We start from the raw sequence: 18604 nt of genomic DNA on the forward strand, positions 1-18604 counted from the left end.
ATATGCTCATTTCCACGCGAATCCACTTCTCTTCTTGTAGGCGCACGCTCTTCGATACGAGTCTCGCACTCTCGAAAAATGTGCGCCTTGGTTCGACGGCTGGCCGCGGCGGGTCGCCCCGATCAGTGGAAAAAAGTTGTCTCACGCCGTAGCATTGGCGTTAGCAATCTCTCTACTCATCTCTGATATAAGCATAGAGATATTAGAATAGAGTGAGCAAGATATACTGCTGCCAGTAAGTTAAGACTTGTGAAGTTGGCGCCCGTAAATATTAAATATTAATATTTTGCACCCATTCAAGGCTTAAACGATTCCTCCTTACTTGCGGATTTATCCTCCACTTGAATTTTTATTTGCGGATCAATAGTTTGCAAGATATTTGCAAAATAAAAAGTCTAAAATGGGCGCGGCGCTGAAGTATAAAAAACTTTGTTGTAAGTGCTAAATTGGGTTAAAATCCAATTCTATCTGTACGATTCGATTCCTCCTTATTTGCGGATTACGTAGGTATATAAATTAATGTAATTAAATGTCACAAAGTTTGTAAATAATGAATTTAATTATAGAGTGAGAGAATCTAGTAACTTTTGTCTAGTGACTTTTGGTCCAGTGCTCCGTTCCTGTTGTTCGGTACATGTCGTTTACTCCGTACCGCGGGTTCTACAAAATATTTATCTGGAGCCGTACCATACAACTTTTTTTAGCTTCGCGGGCCTATATTATAACATAGGCCGATGTACAGAAAAATAGTTGTATGGTACGGCCCCAGAATAGAAAACTTTAGTAGGTATTAATCTATTAGTTATTAGTTATAAGTTATTCAGCTTTTGGATCAATACACACACACACACACACACACATTTTTCGATGACTATGCAATCTAGTGTAAGCCCATTAAATAAACATTTTTTAAAATTAAGTACTTGTAAATTTATTACTGGGGCTGTGTTTACATAGGCTCCATTTGTAGTCTGTTAAGGTCACGTGATCATTTATGATAAGTGCGAGTGAGACGGTGACATCATGCTGTCTCCCTCGCACTGATGATAAATGATCACGTGACCTTAACAGACTTAATAACAGAGCCTTAGGCGAACACAGCCTGTGTCACTTTTATCCGTTTCCACTGGTCGGTAACTTGATCTTCAATTCGCCTGATTAATCATTTAAGCGCGAAATTTGAATGCTTGAGCTGTTTTCTAAAACTTGCCCAAACAAAATTATTACTCGTGTGCTTAGCTGTGGCTTGTCTTGTAATGATTATAGCTGTACTGCTACTTTTTAGTTGTGTTGTTATTTGTTTCTTGAATAACAACAAATATTAAAATTTTGCGCGTAATGAATAAATATCAGTCCACAGTGTTTGCCACAATAGATTCCAGATATTAGATTCTTAAGATGAAAAATCTGTACCTATTGACAAATAAATTTTTCCTTTAGTTTGAAGTATGCAATGTATGTGTGTGTGGATTGACCTAAAAGCTGAATAACTTATAGCTAATAATTAATAGATTAATACCTACTAAAGTTTTCTATTCTGGGGCCGTACCATACAACTATTTTTCTGTACATCGGCCTATGTTATAATATAGGCCCGCGAAGCTAAAAAAAGTTGTATGGTACGGCTCCAGATAAATATTTTGTAGAACCCGCGGTACGGAGTAAACGACATGTACCGAACAACAGGAACGGAGCACTGGACCAAAAGTCACTAGACAAAAGTTACTAGATTCTCTCACTCTATAATTAAATTCATTATTTACAAACTTTGTGACATTTAATTACATTAATTTATATACCTACGTAATCCGCAAATGAGGAGGAATCGAATCGTACAGGTAGAATTGGATTTTAACCCAATTTAGCACTTACAACAAAGTTTTTTATACTTCAGCGCCGCGCCCATTTTAGACTTTTTATTTTGCAAATATCTCGCAAACTATTGATCCGCAAATAAAAATTCGAGTGGAGGATAAATTCGCAAGTAAGGAGGAATCGTTTAAGCCCTGAATGGGTGCAAAATATTAATATTTAATATTTACGGGCGCCAACTTCACAAGTCTAGTAAGTTAGCCCGTCAGACGGTGCGAGAGAGACAGATGCGAGAATCTCTCTCCGTCTCTCTCTAGCCGATCGCTGTGATTGGCTCTACTCCCTCTCCAAGCGCTGAATGGCTGGAAAACAGAGAGAAACGGAGGGAAATTCTAGCATCTGTCTCTCTCGCACCGTCTGACGCAGTTTTCAGGCATTAGCGCACTCTATTCTAATATCTCTTTGCATATAAGCCTTATTGTTCACCGGTGAAAGCTTTCATGAGTGAAATTGGGGTGTAATCCGCAATCACCGCCAGCAGTTACATACATGTAGGACGTGACAACGTTGCGTGGTTGGGGGCGCTACTGTCGATTTACTGGTGATGTGATCCGCAATCCCGCCAGCAGTAAAGCAGGCGACGTCAGTCTACTTGCTCTTTTTCGTGACATTCTTTGATTGTAAACAAAGCTTATTGTGCTAGACGTAAACAAACACGCAGACCAAAAAAAAAATAGTTTCAAGTGCCAAAAAGAAGAATGGAAATAACAGCTTTACTGCTAGTGGGATTGCGCGGGATCACAGAAAAAATGTCACGAAAAAGAGTAAGTAGACCGACGTTGTCTGCTTTACTGCTGGCGGGATTGCGGATCACATCACCAGTAAATCGACAGTAGCGCCCCCAACCACGCAACGTTGTCACGTCTTACATATGTAGCTGCTGGCGGCGATTGCGGATTACACCCCCATAATCCCCCATATCTTACACCGTGCCATAGTAAAATAAGGCACGTTCGATTTTCATCTTTCGTTCGTTTCGCTTGTACAGTTTGTGCTGTTCAGTCGCTTCTTATGCTCGTTAGACGTGGTGTCTATTTTAAAATAAGGTCACATATTAATACAAAAGATAATTATTTAGAACCTTTGTGACAGATAGCGACTATTATTATTTCTAGAAGTGGATGACCCAAGCCATTAAATACACAATGCCTGAACTCACTTAGTGGATGTAAGCGAACTGTACGAGCGAAACGAGCGAACCGAAGGAACGAACGATGAAAATCGAACGTGCCTCAAAGCATCTTTATATGCTTACAATAGTGTGGTCGAAGTTAGTGGGTCGTAAAAAAATAAAAATACGTTGTACTCCGAGTGTATTTTTTGTTGGATAATAGTCGTTCACGTTTACCCTTGAAAGTTAATCATATACTGAACAATTGAACAAGATTATGCGAAAATGATTGACCCTAAATATGCTAATCTTCCTGGAGTAGTAAGTATTGAGAAAGCTCAGGATAAAAATAGGATTTGACTGACTGTCATGATTAACCTAAATACTTAAAAAAAGACATCTTTTTCTCAAAATTTCAAAAAACAAAATTTTGATACATCTTAACTTATAAAATTAGTTCATTTATCTTATGTTAATTCAGTATAAATGGGTGCAAAATACGGCTTTTTCAGACTTATCGTATGTACCTAAAATAAAAGTGCTAAAAGTAGAAAGGGTAAATTTAATTGAAATTTTGAAACCCTGTCAGTACTTAAATTTTTTATTCATGTTATTAATATAGGTGTTTATATACATTGTATACAAAAAATTATCCTATGGTTTTATAAGACCAGATTAACATAATTTTTGAGTTGGTATTTATTCAGACGTATTGTAGGCTTTCTTCTTTTAGTATATGTTTTTTGTTAAATATAAACCTTGTGATGATCCATGTGGCCTTGTCTCATGTTATTTTTTACTTAAAATTTACAATCTTTTAAATAAAGTGTAAACGTTTAACGAAGTATACATTTAGAGCCCTGATTAAATACTGCCACACTAGATTTTCTAGATAAAAGAATTACGTAATTACCCTTTACATAAACGCTAGCTGATATTCCTTTCGAGGTGTCGGCTAAAATTTTTTATGCATATTACCACAAACTATTGATATTAATGACAATTCTTATCTGTTGTGAAGTTCATAGCTCATAATTAACATAATTGCCAAATCATTCATATTATCTATATAATACAAACATAAATGCACTTGTTCAAGCTGAGTAATTAGGTTTTCCATCGCATTACGTATAAATAATTATTTAATATGCCATGTAAGATGATGTGTCATCTGTTTTTTTTTTACTCTATTGTCAGTTGGATTATGGTTTACTATTTGGACACAATAAGAAATAAGTAGCCAAAACTAAAGATAAATGTCACTAAAAAGCATTTCTTCATAGTCTCAAAGTGAGTAAACGTTTGCATATTACATTCTAAATTTATTTTCGAACCCACCGTTGTGTATAGCAAGGCCGTATCACGGAAGTACAATTTGGACTGTTAAAGCTCGTACACTCACTGAACTAGTACAGTTCATTGCGATAAGGCTTTCACAGACCAATGTTTGTGTTAATACAGTTTGACGCAGCGCCAAGCTGTAAGAGAGGGGGGCGAGCGAGCTCGAAGAGAGGGGGCGAGCGAGCCCAAGGCTTTGGACTCTCTGATGACAATCCCGGAGGCAGTGCTCTCGACAGCGGCACCCAAAGAAGCGCGAAGTTCAAATTAGCTATATGGAGCAAGACGTGAAAACCCAGATATCACGACAGTGTTTCATACACAATAAATTAATAAATAAACACCAAGCTATTAAACCCAATTACCCAGTAAGCCTACTGGTCGCTTTGTTATTAAATATATTTAATAACACAATCGCCAATCACCACACAACCCGGGGCGCTTACTGGTCGCTTTGTCATTAAATAAATTTAATAACACAAGCGCCAATCCCCACGACCCGGGGCGCTTACTGGTCGCTTTGTTGTCAAATATATTAATTTAATAAGACAAGCGCAAATCCCTAAACAAGCCAGGGCGATTACTGGTCGCGTTATTATTAAATAAATTACTTTAATAACACAAGCGCCAATCACCACACAACCCGGGGCGCTTACTGGTCGCTTTGTTAGTAAATAAATAAATTTAATAACACAAGCACCAATCACCACACAACCCGGGGCGCTTACTGGTCGCTTTGTTATTAAATAAATAAATTTAATAACACAAGCCCCAATCACCACACAACCCGGGGTACTTACTGGTCGCTTTGTTATTAAATAAAAAAATTAAATAACACAAGCGCCAATCCCCACACGACCTGGAGCGCTTACTGGTCGCTTTGTTATTCAATAAATTAATTTAATAACACAAGCGCCAATCCCCACACAACCCGGGGTGCTTACTGGTCGCGTTATTATTAAATAAATTAATTTAATAACACAAGCGCCAATCACCACACAACCCGGGGCGCTTACTGGTCGCTTTGTTAGTAAATAAATAAATTTAATAACACAAGCGCCAATCACCACACAACCCGGGGCGCTTACTGGTCGCTTTGTTATCAAACAAATAAATTTAATAACACAAGCGCCAATCACCACACAACCCGGGGCGCTTACTGGTTGACTAATTAATAAATTAATTAATTCAATAACACAAGCGCCAACCCCTACACGTCCTGGGGCGCTTACTGGTCGCTTTGTTATTAAATAAATAAATTTAATAACACAAGCGCCAATCCCCACACAACCCGGGGTGCTTACTGGTCGCTTTATTAATAAATAAATTAATTTAATACCACAAGCGCAAATCCCAAAACAGGCCAGGGTGATTACTGATCACTATCGTAATTATTTAAGCTACAAATAACAGTGAAAGCAGTAATGTATACATGGTGATAGAACTTGCATCATTGATTGGCGCTTGTGTTATCAAATTTATTTATTTAATAACAAAGCGACCAGTAAGCGCCCCGGGTTGTGTGGTAATTAACGCTTGTGTTATTAAATTTATTTATTAAATAACAAAGCGACCAGTAAGCGCCCTGGGTCGTGTGGGGATTGGCGCTTGTGTTATTAAATTTATTTAATGAGAAAGCGACCAGTAAGCGCCCCGGATTGTGTTGTGATTGGTGCTTGTGTTATTAAATTAATTTATTTGATAACAAAGCGACCTGTCAGCGCCCCGGGTTGTGTGGCGATTGGCGCTTGTGTTATTAAATTAATTTATTTGATAACAAAGTGACCAGTAAGTGCCCCAGGTCGTGTGGGGATTGGCGCTTGTGTTATTAAATTTATTTAATGACAAAGCGACCAGTAAGCGCCCTGGGTTGTGTGGTGATTGGCGCTTGTGTTATTAAGTTTATTTATGTAATAACAAAGCGACCAGTAATCGCCCCGGGTTGTGTGGTGATTGGTGCTTGTGTTATTAAATTTATTTATTTAATAATAAAGCGACCAGTAATCGCCCTGGCTTGTTTAGGGATTTGCGCTTGTGTTATTAAAATAATTTATTTGATAACAAAGCGACCTGTAAGCGCCCCGGGTTGTGGGGTGATTGGCGCTTGTGTTATTAAATTAATTCATTTGATAACAAAGCGACCAGTAAGCGCCCCGGGTCGTGTGGTGATTGGCGCTTGTGTTATTTAATTTATTTAATGACAAAGCGACGAGTAAGCGCCTCGGGTTGTGTGGTGATTGGTGATTGTGTTATTAAATTTATTTATTATCAAAGCGACCAGTAAGCGCCCTGGGTCGTGCGGGGATTGGCGCTTGTGTTATTAAATTAATTTATTTATTAATAAAGCGAGCAGTAATCGCCCCGGCTAGTTTAGGGATTTGCGCTTGTATTATTAAATTAATTTATGTGATAACAAAGCGACTTGTAAGCGCCCCGGGTTGTGTGGTGATTGGCGATTGTGTTATTAAATTTATTTATTAACAAAGCGACCAGTAATCGCCCCGGCTTGTTTAGGGATTCGCGCTTGTGTTATTAAAATTATTTATTTGATAACAAAGCGACCTGTAAGCGCCCCGGGTCATGTGGGGATTGGCGCTTGGGTTATTAAATTAATTTATTTATTAATAAAGCGACCAGTAATCGCCCCGGCTTGTTTAGGGATTTGCGCTTGTCTTATTAAATTAATATATTTGACAACAAAGCGACCAGTAAGCGCCCCGGGTCGTGTGGGGATTGGCGCTTGTGTTATTAAATTTATTTAGTGACAAAGCGACCAGTAAGCGCCCCGGGTTGTGTGGTGATTGGCGATTGTGTTATTAAATTTATTTAATAACAAAGCGACCAGTAGGCTTACTGGGTAATTGGGTTTAATAGCTTGGTTTTTATTTATTAATTTATTGTGTATGAAATACTGTCGTGATATATGGGTTTTCACGTCTTGCTTCATAGAGCTAATTTGAACTTCGCGCTTCTTCGGGTGCCACTGTCGAGAGCACTGCCCGGAGGCTCTCGGCCTGACGATAAATGTAGGTGTATATACATAGGCAGAAAAAGAGTCTGAAATATGGAAGCATGTACGTAACTGTGTGTATAATACCTATCTATATATGTATATGATTCTTACATATATATAGGGACATGCTTGTCTAAAAAATTATAATCTATATATTTGTTAGATTATGAAAAATAATTATAAATAAATAACACAATTTTTCAAATGAAAAGTAATAACTTCAGTAATTTTGTATAGATTTATATATATAAACTAAAAAAAAGATTTGTACAAAGACTTAACTACACATCATATCTAGTTGCTACATACATTTCACCGTCAAGTTTTACACATACGCAAGGCTCAATATTTGGTTATATTTTAAAACAATGTATCTGTTCCGTTAGTGTATTAATTATCACTTTAAAAGCATAGTAGTGTTGTTTAAAATATGATGTATCCATTGGACGAAGTATAAAGTAAATTTCACCAAAAAAATAATAAATTTTTGTAATTATACTGAACTGAGGACCATCATCACTAACATTGCTTATATTTACTGTTCCTGGTGAATATTTCTTATCCTTTATAATTACAAATTTAAAAGAATTTGTTTTGTCTATTAATAGACTATATTTAGATACATCTGTATCTTCTTCAACATCAATAGCCTCAAGCTGAGGTTCTAAATTATGATTGCTCTCAAAATTGTAAACGTAGCACTGCTGAAGTTGGTTTTTTAGTGCTACAGCAAGAGGTAAATTTATCGTTGAACTTGTGCTCACAGCGATAGTTTTCAATTTTTATTTTTTCTTTCGCCAGGCATGGCCCAGAAATTTGTGAATGGCCCGTTATCTCTCATTATTCTAGGAGCATGTATTGCGAAATGATCTTTTGGTTGCAACGGACCAAATAATTTTATGTGTAAGTCATTGCGTTTTTGAATAAGGATATGAATTCTACATGAATCTGCGGGAACGTATCTTGGAGATGACAATATGCCGACGATTTCGCGTAAAATCAAGTATAGCTTCCAACTCTCGTTATTTTTAGGAACTAAATCGCCAATTATCAGTCCAAAATATTTTGTCAAGCACATCATCTCAGCAGCTGATTGTTTTACTTTAATTTTGTCAATAAAATTTCCTTTGCATTTTTTACCGGTGATTTGGTAAATATTTCTTGGTTTATTATTATTCTCATTAGCGCCAAATTCAAAACAATTCAAACGATCATTAAATACTTCGATGGTGAATAATTTGTTATTACATATAAGGTTTGTTAGTATTTTTGATGAAGAGTTTTTTGAAATGCCCTCAGCAAATTCATGCATGAAATCTAAACACCGATTTTCTGTAATGTGGAAATCAGCTAGCTCGTTAAAAATGCAGGGTTCTACTATTCCGCTCATGTTAGTTTCAATTTTAAGATCTTCATTGTAGTTTTCCCTATTTCTCAACAACTTTTTGTCCTCGACACTCATGCTCTCGATTTGAAACTTATCTGCTCTACATATCCTGCAACATCGAGTATTCGTAAAACTAGTTACAAAACCGCAAATTTCGTTAAGTCCCAGGTTGTCACCAGTTACCAACACACACTTACAGAATACTTTTACGGTTGTAGTCTTATCAACATTTATTAATAATTCTTCCGTACTCAAAAGGTTCAAGTCGTTAATTAATTGGGACAATAGAAGCTTATTCGAAAACTTTTTGTGCATCTTGGAATAGAATAAAATAGTTAAAATAATGTTATCGAGTTTTGCGACTAAATCTGGTGGTAGAAACGGACATTGCAAATAACCACCGCGGAGCTTTTGTACACCGGCATGGCTACCAAGGGCATTGCCTGGCTCAAAATCGTCACTGTAAAATAACAAAGGGAGTACGCAAGAGCCTGACTTCAAATATTTATTTTTCCACATTTCGGCTTGCATTATATTGCTAACTATAATTTCTTCATTTTTCAAGCTTTGCAGAAAGCTACAAACTTTTTGAAACACTCCAGGTATCTCCAATAAGAATTTTAAGGTTTTTTGAGGAGGTATATACGTAACGTTTACATCTGAAATTTTTGTAACCAAATGGTGAGTGACTGTGTCTACAGCAATTTTAATTGTTTTCGGTGCAATGTAGTTGTAGAAATTTTGAAAATATTTTATTCTTTTATGTTCTGTTGAAAAAGCATGAAACATATTACTGTAATCTTCAAATATACTTTTCACCTTATCAATTACAGTTTTGTTTACAAGGTTACTTGACTCTATTTTGATATGGTTATTCAATAATGGGATCACACTTTCAGATATAAACTTATTAAAAATAGTTATTATATCTTGAGCAGTACTTCGAGATAAATTTGAGATATTATATAACATCAAACATAACTTTGAAATCTCAAGATCAATTTTCGCTCTCGAAGACATGTTTAAGAATTCTTTTTTTTTTTTAGGAATAAGATTAGGAAATATGATTTACAAAATTCTCCTTTCTTGTTACAATAATTACTAAATAATCTATATAATACTTAACTGTACATTTATTACAATTATGAGATTCAATTTTTTAGCACAAACATTTTTTTAATTTTTACATGGAATTTTTTTTTTAATGACTAGTCAAAATTTTCAACTTACGGCTATGTGCTCGCAGATAGACCTCTAATTTAAAAATAAGTTATTTTGTAGGATTTTCAGAATTCTCTGGACATTTAACAGATTCTATCCTCTGAATAATCTTAGTCACGTTTGAAAACGGAGTTTCACAAGATAACTCATACACATAAAAATCTAAGAATTAAAAAATTTTTTTATAATACCGAACACTCTTAGATTTAATTATTTTTAGTAGTTTGTAGAGGATGTCTACAGCGGTTATTATGGAACCTACAGAAAATCGACAGCGGTCATTTACCACGATATACACTACTTTAGGTTGCTCTAAGGATCCAGCACAAAAAATATAGGGCAAAATTTCGGGTTCAAACGATCTTTCATAAATATTGTTTAAATGAGCTTTGACGCTATTAAAGACAGCTTCTTCATTTTCCTCATTAAAATCCTAAAGAGATATAAATACATAATAAATCAATTGCGTAAACATTATAGTACGAAATGTTTCTTAGAAATGTTGAAAATTACGAGTTTGTGTATCAAAAAACAATCGAACTTTTCTTGTCGATTGACTTTTGCACCCTTTTTCAATTTCATGACGTTGCTTGGCAAAGGGCACAAGTGATGAAAGATGAAAAAAGCCAGAGTATCTATTAAAGAAAATCATAACTTGTAAATTAGTCCCATATGACAGGTATTATATAGATTGTTTTTAGTGCCTACTGATAATAAAAACATATTCACAAACCATTCTTAAATGTAAGATAATTTTCCAAAATCGATTTTATGGCACTGTTGTTTTCTTGATCATCTTTTGCAAGTGTTATAATTTTATTGGCTATGGTCCCCGAATTTTTAACTAATTTTTCTGCGGACGCACCATGCACAGCTTGAAAATCATTCAGTATCTGTTACATGAAGAAAATTTATAAATTAAATCTTGATTTTTTCTTTAAAAAAATTAATCTTTAAACCAGCGAAAATAAACATACCAACGAATATCCAAGAGACAAGTTTAAGCATGGGTAAACGATAAATATTTTAGCAAGACTTGAGCTTTTATAAATTAATTTACGTTGCTCTAATGTAGCTTTTCATTTGAGAATCAAATCATCATCAATCTTGTCAGTGTCCCAAGTTCGTGAATCGATTAATGTCTTTTCATCTAAAAAAATTTACTAAAAAAAGATTATTATATATTCAACAAAAAACCTTTGTTTAGTTTAATTTGAAAAAACCGAGTGTACCTTTTGTCTGATTTGTTTTTATGGTTCCACTGAAGGTTTCAGTTTCAATTGCCCTAAGATGTTTATATGACCAAAACAAGCAACCTTTTGCTCCAACGTCTTTGCCACTTTCCCCATAAAATTCTTGAGAAAGACGGGTAGGGAACAGCTCGATTAGTTGCTTACGTAAAGAAACAAAAGTATCACGTTCCAAGCTAGAACATTTATCCAAAACGAATTTAAAGAAATACATTCGTTCGGCTTAAGGTTTGTAAAATTATTATTTACATAACTATAACACTGTACACCTTAACGTGATAATGATATACATGTATTAAATATTTATGCTTACTTTTGACGACCATTAACAAATTTATCATCTACTATTAAGTCACTGACTTTATTTATAAATTTGTTGAATCGAGATCGAGTTTAAGGATTAATGACATCTAATCTGTAGGCCCCTAAGGCACATAAGCCTTTAGCTGATTTCAGTAACAAAAAGTAAATATAATTCTTATTTTTATAAAATTCATCTCTTGTAATACGGATACTGTCAGCCTGACAAGCTATAGGAAAAAAAAAAAAAAAAAATTATAATGACGCTCGTAAAGTTCAATATTCACGTTGACGAACATTTACGTACTTTGTCCCAAAGAATTGACTGAAAGACTGACATTTTTATCGTGCTGCAATTGCTCTGTATTAACTGGTTGAATTCCAATATTTGACAGTTGACCCGAGTTATATCCAAAAAAGAGATTGTGAATCGGTTTTGCTTTTTTATGAACAGGCTCACCTTCACACAAAAAACATTTTTCTGTATTGACAGAATAATCAGCTGGTTGTTCAGCAATTTCAAAAGAACGAAGATTTCTATCGTAAAATTCTGGTGTATTACTAATATGGATTTTTTTTGATAGATGATCAATTGAGCCTGCAGCTTGCTGATGTTGAGCTAGAAATTATCGATAGAATATGACGTGAATAATGATAATCATAATAAAGATTTAATTTCCAACCATACCAAATTAATTAGTAACAAAGCTTAGAATAAACATTTACCAAGAAAATCATCCACAATAGGAACAGGATTGGATCGGGTAATAGTATTTCTCACACCAAACTGATGATCATTCATAATGATGAGAGTTACTAGTTACTGATAGTTACTAATATCAAAATACGAATCAGAAAACATTCTATAAAAGGATCGAATTTCCTAACCTAACTTACGGTTAGGAATAAAAAACAAATCTTACAGCATAGTATGTTATGTTATACTTGCATACAACATTCATGAAATTTGTTGAAGGAAAAAATTGATACTTACTTAATCTTCATATGGTTAAGGCTGATAATTGTTGTAACAGCATATGCTTGTGCAGCTATTCACGCAAAATTAATATTTTATACACATGTAAGTTATACACTTATACGTTCAAACTACTTAATGAAAAATATTAACAAGATATATAGTGTGTAAATACTCAAAACAGCAGCAGCTAATACGAACGTATGCTTTGCACGTTGTGAGAAAAACAAAATGCGAACACATGCATATATGCATCATCAGTATAACGCTGCACGCCTTCACACTCTCCCTCTCTCTAAATTTCTATGTACTATATCTATATTTATCGTCCGGCCGTGAGCCTCCGGGATTGTCATCAGAGAGTCCAAAGCCTTGGGCTCGCTCGCCCCCTCTCTTCGAGCTCTTACAGCTTGGCGCTGCGTCAAACTGTATAAACACAAGCATCGGGCTGTAACAGCCTTATAGTTAATGTTAAGAAGTCAGTGCTTGACGTTGTGTTGGACTCTGACTACACAATTGTTGCACTCTCTCAACCCAAGATTTACCTCCGTGTATACTAAATCCTTGTATACATGTGTTTATGCGCATTAGATAATGTTGAAAGGAAGTGACTGAGTGCTTAAACTGGGAGAAAATTGATAGGTAGTTTATAGTCGGGGTGCCAGAGGTTTTTATTTCGTTGTTGGACGGAATTTGATGAAACCTGGCAGAAAGAAAAGGTCATTGCCCGTACAGTGACCCATTAAAAAAGTTAGAATGAGCGATGTCAGGAAGGTACTTGTTATTGCAAAATAACTTTGATAACCCGTTTTTTTTTCAGTTTTCTTAGAATAACTCGAAAACGAAGCGTTTCAGCGAAAAATAATTGATACAAAAGTTGTTCAGCTGATGATTTTATGTAAGAATATGGTTTTTTGATTAATTAAAAAATTGTTTTTCTGACCGAAAACCAGCAGAAAAGTAACAAAACATGCTAAAACAATAAGCATTGAAAAATAAAGGAAAAAAACAATTTCCATCGTTGATATTTGGGTTATTGATAGGTATTGGTATTGTTAACCAAATGCACCTGGTCCGGTTTTTCAAAAATAATATGGCGACCTGTTGCAAAATTGTTAAGTTAAAACTTTGGAACGCTGTAAATTCTGACTGAAAAAACAGATCTTGATAAAAAAAAATGGAATCAGTAGGTATTAACGGCATCTTTGAGTGTGCCAAATTTCAAAATTTTTCAACAATTAGTTTTTTTGTTATTAACCAAAAACAATTTTCTATGCTTCGTAATTTCGTCAATTGACAACAATAAGCTTTGCAACAAAATGCATTTGATTACTCTTAGTTTTTAATGAATTTACAAAAAAAATGTTTATTGTAGGATGTCTAGAAGTCGAAATACGATACTTTTACATTTTTGCTTGTACTACCCGATCTACTGAACGTAGGCAATTTAAACTTGGATACGTACTTTTCAAAAGTTCCAGCTACACGGCAAAAATAGTGCGACATTAATTGTTGCAGTATTTGTTGAGAAATCGTTTATTTCACTCAGTCTGTTTGGGTGGCTTGAGCGCGAGGGCACTCTGCTGCGTCGATAAGGACGTGCGCCGTACTGACATGCGGCCCGCGTAGCCGTCGCTTTCATCGTTAATTGAAAATGAATTACTCGACAACAAAGGCACGTACGATAATTGATTTTTTTTTTAATTTGCGTGATTTTTCCCGACCTTTACGATTCAGTTCTTAGTTTTACGCTAAAAGACATATAAAGGCCAAAAAAATAGGAAAAATCATCAAAACTCACTATTTTCGCGCTTTTAGTCACCACTGTACGATGTCTTGCTAAGGAGGCCCCATGGGAGTGCTCTATAAATAATAACAGACCCAATATTCATTGCAGCTGTTCATTTTATTTCCTGTAATATAACAAATGTTTGTATTACAAAGGAAAAATTGACCAACTACAGAAATCGTGGTTTTTTTGACGTAGGCTCGACTACTTCCTCTTTAACATTGTCTTTTAAAGTATCACTTAACAATGTATAGATAACATTCTCTTGTGTTTCCTCTTCGGGCTGGATAATTTCAATATTTTCGATGATTTCTGTACAATGTGCTAACTCTTAATAAATATTATTTTCCGCATCAGTCATATTGGCGCTCTCGTAAACATCGACAGGTACGTGCTCTATATTTGTACAATTTTTTCCCTCACAGTTTTTACAAAATGAGGAACAAGTTATACCTAATTTGCGACAGGAGCATAACTTTGATTGACAGCCTTTTGAGCAATTGCAGTAGATCAGGCTTAAAAATTTTTCAGGAATAGTTGCAACTGTTGTCTTCACTGGGAGTAAACCATTTTTTGTTCGTTTCCAACCATAATCTGTTGCAACTTTTGTTGTGTCTAGTTCCCATGCTCTTAACTGAAAGTATGCACGCAAGCAATGTTTTTCGACTGCAGCCTCCGTTGGTGGTAGAACTGCAATATTACTGACGTGTTTAATCGACAGCCGTTTGAATAGGGTGAAACGCAGCTCGTTCAATTGTGTATTATTTGTTGAACCATACACAGCACACACGTACTTCATAGCAGCACTTAAAAGCGAGGATAACTGCGCGTTCGGTATCTTACACTGCTATTACGCAGTGTTTGAGTTGATACAAACAGCTGCAATGAATGTTAGGTCTGTTAATATTTATAGAGCACTTCCATGGGGCCTCCTTAGCAAGACATCGTACAGTTGAGACTAAAAACGCGAAAATAGTGAGTTTTGATGATTTTTCCTATTTTTTTGGCCATTATATGTCTTTTAGCGTAAAACTAAGAACTGAATCGTAAAGATCGGGAAAAATCACGCAAATTAAAAAAAAAATCAATTATCGTACGTGCCTTTGTTGTCGAGTAATTCATTTTGCAATTAACGATGAAAGCGACGGCTACGCGGGCCGCATGTCGGTACGGCGCACGTCCTTATCGACGCAGCAGAGTGCCCTCGCGCTCAAGCCACCCAAACAGACTGAGTGAAATAAACGATTTCTCAACAAATACTGCAACACTTAGTGTCGCACTATTTTTGCCGTGTAGCTGGAACTTTTGAAAAGTTCATATCCAAGTTTGAATTGCCTACGTTCAGTAGATCGGGTAGTACAAGTAAAAATGTAAAAGTATCGTATCTCGACTTCTAGACATCCTACAATAAACATTTTTTTTTTGTAAATTCATTAAAAATTAAGAGTAATCAAATGCATTTTGTTGCAAAGCTTATTGTTGTCAATTGACGAAATTACGAAGCATAGAAAATTGTTTTTGGTTAATAACAAAAAAACTAATTGTTGAAAAATTTTGAAATTTGGCACACTCAAAGATGCCGTTAATACCTACTGATTCCAATTTGTTTCATCAAGATCTGTTTTTTCAGTCAGAATTTACAGCGTTCCAAAGTTTTAACTTAACAATTTTGCAATAGGTCGCCATATTATTTTTGAAAAACCGTACCGGGTGCATTTGGTTAACAATACCAATACCTATCAATAACATAAATATCAACGATGGAAATTGTTTTTTTCCGTTATTTTTCAATGCTTATTGTTTTAGCATGTTTTGTTACTTTTCTGCTGGTTTTCGGTCAGAAAAACAGTTTTTTAATTAATCAAAAAACCATATTCCTACATAAAATCATCAGCTGAACAACTTTTGTATTAAACATTTTTCGCTGAAACGCTTCGTTTTCGAGTTATTCTAAGAAAACTGAAAAAAAAACGGGTTATCAAAGTTATTTTGCAATAACAAGTACCTTCCTGACATCGCTCATTCTAACTTTTTTAATGGGTACGGGCAATGACCTTTCCTTTCTGCCAGGTTTCATCAATTCTGTCCAACAACGAAATAACCCATTTTTTGAACCTTTGGCACCCCGAATATTATCCCAATAAAGACGTGAGCAGTGCTTTCATTGATGTAATACCAGTGTTTGCCCACCTCGAAGAAACAGACGCCCCGAAATTAGTGATCCTCAAGGGAATGATAGTACAGAGGGTCAAGTGACAGTGTGGCTGATAAGTTGCCATGTTCAGAATTCGATTTAAAAACTGTATATTTCTGTATATTGCTCACGTCTATTGATATATGACATTTATGAAGCTCACAGACATGAGATTCCAAGCTAGTGATTGGTTGATAAGGATTGTGTGCGAGTTGGTTATAAATATGGCAAAGCAGTACTCTCAAATGTGACTGTCTAATTTGCGGGAAATTGTAATTGGCTATATAGAGCAAGACGTAAACCCCAACGAACTTGACAAAATTTCATACCCAATAACTTAATGAAGCAATTACAAGCTGTTTAACTCAATAACCCAACGCGCCCATCAGCAGTCGCACGAGCTTCAATAATTTATAAAATACATTATATGACGCAAGCGCCAATCACTATACAACCTGGGGCGCTTATTGATATTCTTATTTATTAATAAAATAAATAAAATAACGCAAGCGCCAACCATCACACAACCCGGGGCGCTTACTGCTCATTTTAATAATTAATAAAATGCATTTAATAATATTGCGAGTTCTAATCACCAGACCATCCATGGCATTAACTGGTCATGCCCTGGGTCGTGTGGTGATGGGTTCTCGCGTTATTAATTAATAAATTTTACTAATTGTTAAAATGATCAGTAAGTGCCCGGGGTTGCGTTGTGATCGGCGCTTGCGTTATTTTAATGATTTTATTAATAAATAAACCGACCAGTAAGCGCCCTGGGTTGTGTGGTGATTAGCACTCGCGTTATGAATTAATGAATTTTATTAATTAACAAAATGACCAGTAAGTGGCGCGGGTTATGTGGTGATTGGCGCTTGCGTTATTTTATTAATAAATAAAGGGCGTAGTATGCGCCCCAGGTTGTGTGGGGATTGGTATTTGCGTTATTTTATTTATTTTATCAGTAAATAACGCGACCAGTAAGCGCCTTGGGTTGTGTGAGGATTGGCACTCGTATTATTAATTTATAAATTGTATTAATTTTTAAAATGTCCAGTAAGTGCAACATTCTCGGGGAGACAGACGCCCTGAGATAGAAGCGCAGTGGCTCCAAGCGGTCAGTTACGGGTAGATTAGTGGCCGTATGCTTTGCCAATATCAGTCACGCTAAAAATCAAAATATCGTGAAGAAGTTAACGATATTGCAACAAAAATATGTGGTTATTTAATAAGGTACAAAAAAATACACTTCGTAAAAAGTTGTAAAAAAATCATGTATATTGAATGTTACTAAAGTATATTAACTATATTACTAATAATTATAAAAAGTATTTTGTCATTTCGTAATGAGTCATGTCTAATTTGATCGCGTTATATGGAACTATCTTAAAGAGATCGTCGAATTAAATAATTTTCGTAACATTACTATACTAATCAACAATTTGTCATACAAATGATTTTCAAAATAAATTTCTGAGTACATTTTTAATTCACTAGGTATATGATTATCAATCTTGATGACTTTTATAAGTTTTCATTAATCTTTTTCAACTGATTCTATGTCAGCCACTAAGAAAACACCGACTTTATACAATGTATTAAAGATTTCTACGTCGTCATAAATTTAAGCTTTTTTTAATGCCAGGCAAACTTCTTTATCTTACTGTGCATGTTATCGTGTGTTCCAAATATGTGCATGTGTCATAAAAGTTGCAACAGTGCATTAATAAGATGGTACGTTCTGTATACTAGTAATTAGAAAATAATTTTAAAAAACTGAAAACAAAATGATCCTGTTATTAAATAATAACGAATCGAAATAATTTAAATTTGTTAGAAGCATTTATTTACTGTTCTACAGCATTTATAACAAACAGTATGTACACTGTTTTCTTTTATTCAGCTGATCAAAAATATATTGGATAATTCTTATGTTGGTAGTAACTTGAAGTTTTTATTTACAGTTTCCCCTAATATGAATGTCAAACCTACGGCCTTAAAAATACTAGGTATTGGTCTCGATATTGTCTTGTCTTGTCTTGGAAATCAAGATGATACCAAGACAAGATTAAAGTTGACAATATCAAGACAAGACAACATCCCACATCTCGAAACTTCTTGTCTTGGCAAGACTTTCTGTACAAGATTTTGAA

The 18604-nt window shown here is 35.0% G+C and overlaps 2 protein-coding genes across 2 annotated transcripts in view; one reads left to right on the plus strand and one right to left on the minus strand.

Moving 5' to 3' along the window:
- The first annotated feature begins 3143 nt into the window (after positions 1–3143).
- Positions 3144–18604, plus strand: part of DCTN2-p50 (dynactin subunit 2) — a 546499-nt gene continuing 531038 nt past the window's right edge. Inside the window, exon 1 of the mRNA XM_089597711.1 lies at positions 3144–3304. Within this exon, the coding sequence (XP_089453837.1) occupies positions 3269–3304 (36 nt within the window). The 5' untranslated portion in view covers positions 3144–3268. The remainder of the gene's footprint in view (positions 3305–18604) is intronic.
- On the minus strand, positions 7265–9240 carry LOC149375731 (uncharacterized). Its single transcript, XM_089598028.1, has 3 exons — positions 8915–9240; positions 8628–8830; positions 7265–7335 (listed from the first exon to the last, which is right to left on the minus strand). Exons 1-3 carry the CDS (start codon positions 9238–9240, stop codon positions 7265–7267), a joined length of 600 nt encoding a protein of 199 aa, XP_089454154.1.

Source organism: Copidosoma floridanum, unplaced genomic scaffold (genome assembly GCF_036245765.1).
Source record: "Copidosoma floridanum isolate Cflo_tuat_1 unplaced genomic scaffold, Cflo_Japanese_pri ptg000004l, whole genome shotgun sequence".
Taxonomy (NCBI): domain Eukaryota; kingdom Metazoa; phylum Arthropoda; class Insecta; order Hymenoptera; family Encyrtidae; genus Copidosoma; species Copidosoma floridanum.

Excerpts from the sequence above, each read along its gene's own strand:
- LOC149375731 (XM_089598028.1), bottom strand. The coding sequence starts at position 9,240 with ATGTGGAAAAATAAATATTTGAAGTCAGGCTCTTGCGTACTCCCTTTG. Across the intron at positions 8,831-8,914 it reads ACCGTAAAAGTATTCTGTAA|GATATGTAGAGCAGATAAGT; the intron begins GTGTGTGTTGGT and ends TCGATGTTGCAG. Across the intron at positions 7,336-8,627 it reads CATGCATGAATTTGCTGAGG|GCCGAGAGCCTCCGGGCAGT; the intron begins GCATTTCAAAAA and ends ATTTATCGTCAG.